The sequence below is a fragment of the Poecilia latipinna genome, unplaced genomic scaffold, assembly GCF_001443285.1.
Source record: "Poecilia latipinna isolate Pla-1442-1.1 unplaced genomic scaffold, P_latipinna-1.0 Scaffold1413, whole genome shotgun sequence".
In the NCBI taxonomy this organism is placed as follows: Eukaryota; Metazoa; Chordata; class Actinopteri; order Cyprinodontiformes; family Poeciliidae; genus Poecilia; species Poecilia latipinna.
The window spans coordinates 128,834-134,128 of NW_015114029.1; the positions used below are offsets into that span (position 1 = coordinate 128,834).

Consider the following 5,295-nt stretch of genomic DNA (forward strand, 5'->3'; position numbering starts at 1 on the left):
CTGAACTCCACCCTCTTACCTAGCAACCTGAGCTGAACTCCGCCCCGTTACCTAGCAACCTGAGCTGAGCTTCAGATGGTTTTACCTCAGTTTCCACTGTACAATGGCTGCTGGAAAAGACGAATGTTTTGTTGTTGACTTCCCATCCAGAAACCACTTGCTGCATTGTTGTTGGTTGTACAGGAGGCTCCACTTCTGCTTTTCAAACATGTACGGCTGTATAGTTGCACAGCCATTTTCATGTGCGAGTCGGGGGGGTGGGGCCAGCAGCCGCTTATTTGCATTTAAAGTGACAGACACCCTAAAACGGCTCAAAGTGCAGAACTGAGCAAAAATAAATTCTTGTTATCTAAGAATTATTTTGTACAAAAAATGAAGTGAACATGTTTTGTCGAGGCCTAACCTGTTCAAGGAAGCAGGATAATAGACCTTTAAGGCCATCTGCACCTCTAATCAAAGCTCATCATTTCTGATCCGGGTCAAGGAAACAGCAGCCAAACTCACGGCACCGCCAAACCTCCCCCTGATGATGCCGCCCTGGACTCAGGGCCGGACTCCACCAACCTGATCTGGCGGGTTCTGCTGGACGGACGGATGGGTCCGGACGAGCTGCTGATCAACATCTCCACCAACCAGCTGCTGACGGAGGGCGACGCCCTGTTCCCCCCCGAGGCGGGCCTGAGCGACCCGGAGCGGCCGGCCGGCCCGCTGGACCTGAACGACACGCTGGAGTTCGCTCTGGGCCACAAAGGCAACGACAGCGGGGACAACCAGAACCGCACGGCCCAGACCGGCGCCGGACGCTCCAACAGAACCAGGTCAGACCAATCAGAACCGAACATCAGATCAATAATTTACTCTAGTTTCACCTGTTCAGCAGCCAGGAGGAAAAAAACTGAAAAAATGAGCAGAAAACACAGAAAAAACACAAATTATCCAATAATATGTGACGAGGAGTTAAGTTTAAATAAAACACCTGGCAGAGCAACAAATTACAAGTTATAGGTATTAAAACTGGAAATAAATTCTGAAATAATTATAATTATGTGCTTAAATGAAGTTAAATGATTCAGTGTCATGAATGACATTACTGATGTCCTGAATTTGTTTTCTGTTGAGTCAATTCGTCATAAACTTATGACGTTTTGAAATTTCAATAAAACAATGAAAAGTAAAAATAATACTTTTAAATAATGCTCTATTTTCAGCTTGGGAACAGTAAGTAGCACTTTCAGCTTCTCTGGGCTGTTGTGTGTCAGAAGAGAAGATAAATTAAATTCTTTGCAGATTTTTGAAGCAAACTTTTGCGTTTTTCCACATTGTTGGATTTTCTTACAATTTTGTTCAGGAAACCCAAAATTTTGCAGCCGAATGTTTGGTTGGCTGAGTGGAGACAGAAGGATTTTTGATATCTTAATTCAGATATAAAAAAATATTACTTTGATTTGTCAGGATTACGTTCCAGACATCTCGAGCTGTAATTACGGATTTTGATCCGTCAAATGACGAATCCTTTGACGTTGTTTCAGATTTCTGGAAATGAAATCTGACTCGTCAAAATGTAATGAAAATGTCTTAAATTTTTGTTCTTACTAGTCAGGATGTAACACAAATATTTTATATTACCATTCATGATAGTCAAAATATATTTTTAGATATCTGTGATGTAATTACAGATCAAACTGATTTTATGTTAAAACGGCTTGCCGTAGCAGGATTCTATCTGCAGATATTTCAGCGTCGCTCTGGTCCGCAGTGAGCTGAAATCACATCTGAATTAAAGTTCTGGTGAATCCTGGCGTTTCGTGAGCAGAGCTGCTGACTCTCTGTGTTCACCAGGGGGAATCAGAGGTTCTTCCAGAAGAATCTGAAGCTGAGCGCTGCAGACATGTACCGCTGGAAACTTTCCTCCCAGGAGCCGTGCAGCATGACCTGCTCCATAGGTAACGCTGCAGCCCGACTGGGTCAGCGGGTCTGAAACCGTCTTCACTCACACATGAAGCTGCTTTTAGGTCTGATGAGATTCTATATCTCGTCATAATGAGATATAAAACTCGGTCTCATTACAGTGAGGATCTTTAGGATAGTTTAGTGAATACTGACCTGGAGGAGACTCTTTAAAATTATTTTTAACATCCTGGTGAATAAATAAATAAATAAAATAGTTATATCATCCTCATGTGGATGTTTTTATATCAGCAGTTTTTTATGTCATTGGTCAAAGTTTCAGCAGAAAATCCAGGTATAAGGAATAATTTAATCTCGTCCATCCGGGTCCAGGCGTGTCCAAGTCCTTCGTCACGTGCGTTCGCTACGACGGCGTGGAGGTCCACGACATGTACTGTGACGCTCTGACCAGGCCAGAACCGGTCCACGACTTCTGCATCGGCAGAGAGTGTCAGCCGAGGTAGAGCCGGTTAAATGTCTCCTCCCATCACGTCCCAGTTCCTCCCAGTTGGTCCCAGTTTGAGGTGGATGTGGTTTTCCAGGTGGGAGGCCAGCAGCTGGAGCGAGTGCTCCCGGACCTGCGGCGAGGGCTTCCAGTTCCGGCAGGTCCGCTGCTGGAAGATGCTGTCCCCGGGCCTGGACAGCTCCGTCTACAGCGACCTCTGCACCATGGCCGACCTGGAGCGCCCCCTGGAGAGGCGCGCCTGCAAGAGCCCCACCTGCGGCCCGCAGTGGGAGGTGGCGGAGTGGACCGAGGTGAGGCGCTCCGGATCCATCATGTCGGTTTGTAGAGACAAACTCTGGATCCAAATCAGAATAAAACGGTTCTGTTTTATTTTCAAGTGAATTTTGTTTTCAGTAACCTCTAGCTGTTGTTGAAGGTCAGGGCCGGTCCAGGGCTTTTTGGGGCCCTGAGCAGGTTTTCATTTTGGGCCCCCATTCCAACATATCAACACCAGAGTTTTTATCATTTAGAAGCTACCCTATGTGTAACACACAGGAAGCAATAAATCAGTTTATAGCATGATCAATTAAAACAAACTCAATAACGTCCATTTGCATTATTTATTGTTTTTTTCTCTTCTCTCTTTCTACCAAAAACTGGATGATAAAACTCTTCAGTCTGGTGTTTTGGTCTCAACTAGATCTTTTTTTTTTTGAAGGACAATTTTGCTTACAGGGCCTTTTTGATTAATTTTATTTGTTGTTTCTGTTGTTTTGTTTATTTATTTTGGATATTTAAAATGTCTTCCGGTGTTCAAAGTTTATTAGAATTAAAAGTTTATTGAACTTTGAGAATGTCTTCTTGCATTAATAAGCCATTACCTTCACATTACATGAAAATAGTCTCAAAACCACGATATTATAAGTTTCATAACTTCGGAGACGATTTATCGTCCAGTAAAATGTGTTTTCATCACAGGCCCGTTAATATAGCATCATTTGTAATTAACTTGCATCGTCTTATTATAGCTGTTGATTTTAACCTTACAGACGCAGCAAATTAAAGAGAAATTCTTGTCTCAGGATCTAAATCTCTGCAGATGTTTTATTTTCAGTGAGTTTTCTCCTCAATAATCTCTAAGCTGTCTCTGCTGCAGTGCCCGGCTAAATGTGGCCGGAAAGCTCAGGTGACGCGAGACGTCCGCTGCTCTGATGAGACCCGACCCTGTGACCCCATGACCCAGCCGCCAAACGTGAAGAACTGCACGGGGCCGCCCTGCGAGCGCCACTGGACCGTGTCGGAGTGGGGCCCTGTGAGTGCCTCCGCCTGCAGCCGCTCTGCTGCACCTGGATTGGTTTTTAAATACAAAGGAGTTTGATCATTTCCATCCTGATGATTTTAATCATATCCGTTTTGTACATGTTTTTGTACGTTTTTATTTCTGTTTTATTTATTGTTTTTGGTTGTTCTGTTTTATTTTGGATATTTAAAATACCTTCCAGTTCCAGAGTGCAGTGTTCTTTAGTAAATTAAAGTTTATTGGTTTTTCAGAGGATGAACTTATAATCCCATTATTACTTGGAAATGGTCTCAAAACAACAGTATTATTGTTAATCGTAATAATTACTGGGACATTAATCGTGACCTAACGGTGTCTGACGTGTCTTTGTGTCTCCGTCGTTCGCTGCAGTGCTCCGGGTCGTGTGGCCACGGCCGGATGGTCCGACATGTTTACTGTAAGACCCCTGAGGGCCGCGTGGTTCCTGAACACCAGTGTTCCCCGGAGAACAAGCCTCTGGCCATCCACCCCTGTGGAGAGAGGGACTGCGCTCCGCACTGGCTGAGCCAGGACTGGGAGCGGGTGAGTCCAGCATCGGCACGGCGAACCTTCACCTGCTTTATCTCTAGCAATACCTCAGGTCACCACAAGGGGAGGCGGAGAGCCACGATAACGGAGCTGAGCGAGTTTACGAAGCCGGTGAACTCTGGGTGTCTGTCTGCAGTGCAACACGACCTGCGGCCGCGGAGTGAAGCGGCGGATCGTCCTGTGCGCCGGCGTCAGTGGAGGAAAGTTCCAGATGTTTGATGAAGAGGCGTGTGGAGGCGGCGAGAAGCCGGAGGACGAAGCCACCTGCTTCGAGAGGCCGTGCTTCAAATGGTACACCACACCCTGGTCCGAGGTACGTCACTCTGACTCATTATATGCTGCAACGTTTTGTTTATTAGCTCAACTTATGCTTAAGCGCTAAAGCACATTTATTATTATTATTGTTATTATTATTGTTATTATGTTAGCGCTCTTTCTATTTTCAATTGTTCAGTTTCTGTGACCACTTTGGGTCTGAACTCCATCAATCAGAGAACTTTTAGAAAAAGATGATGGATGGATTGTTAGATAGTTGGTTGATTGATCGTTTGGATAATTTGATAGATGGTTGGTTGGTTGGTTGGTTGGTTGGTTGGTTGGTTGGTTGGTTGGTTGGATGGTTGGATGCCAGTCAGTTTTCATCCATCAGCAGACATTGAGATCCAGTTTTCAGGCTTTTAGATCAGAGAATGCAGTTGATTGTCGACTGTCTCCTCCAGTTAGAGTCCAGGACTTGTCATGCTGCGGTGGCGACCATCTTTCTGTCTCTGTATGTCCTCAGTGCACAAAGACATGCGGCGTTGGCGTGAGGATGCGGGACGTGAAGTGCTACCAGGGCAGGGAGCTGGTCCGGGGCTGTGACCCGCTCACCAAGCCGGTGGCCAAGCAGACGTGCACGCTGCAGGCCTGCCCCACCGAGCCTCCAGGTAGGAGAAGGTGTGGAACACAGAGCCACTCCAACATGTCCAACATGTCCAACACCTCCAACATGTCCAACATGTCCAACATGTCCAACATGTCCACCACCTCCAACATG

General features: G+C 45.7%; 1 protein-coding gene across 4 annotated transcripts in view; it reads left to right on the top strand.

Annotated features, from left to right (window-relative positions):
* ttc16 (tetratricopeptide repeat domain 16) overlaps positions 1-5,295 on the top strand; it is a 38,976-nt gene that overhangs the window by 23,151 nt on the left and 10,530 nt on the right. For 3 of the 4 annotated variants that reach the window (XM_015056871.1, XM_015056870.1, XM_015056867.1), the window contains exons 11-18: positions 485-818; positions 1,840-1,943; positions 2,281-2,407; positions 2,490-2,703; positions 3,549-3,704; positions 4,083-4,253; positions 4,396-4,572; positions 5,041-5,185. In XM_015056871.1, coding sequence (XP_014912357.1) covers positions 485-818; positions 1,840-1,943; positions 2,281-2,407; positions 2,490-2,703; positions 3,549-3,704; positions 4,083-4,253; positions 4,396-4,572; positions 5,041-5,185 — 1,428 coding nt within the window. Of the gene's footprint in view, positions 1-484; positions 819-1,839; positions 1,944-2,280; positions 2,408-2,489; positions 2,704-3,548; positions 3,705-4,082; positions 4,254-4,395; positions 4,573-5,040; positions 5,196-5,295 lie in introns of all 4 variants that reach the window. The other variant, XM_015056868.1, reaches the window with a different exon arrangement.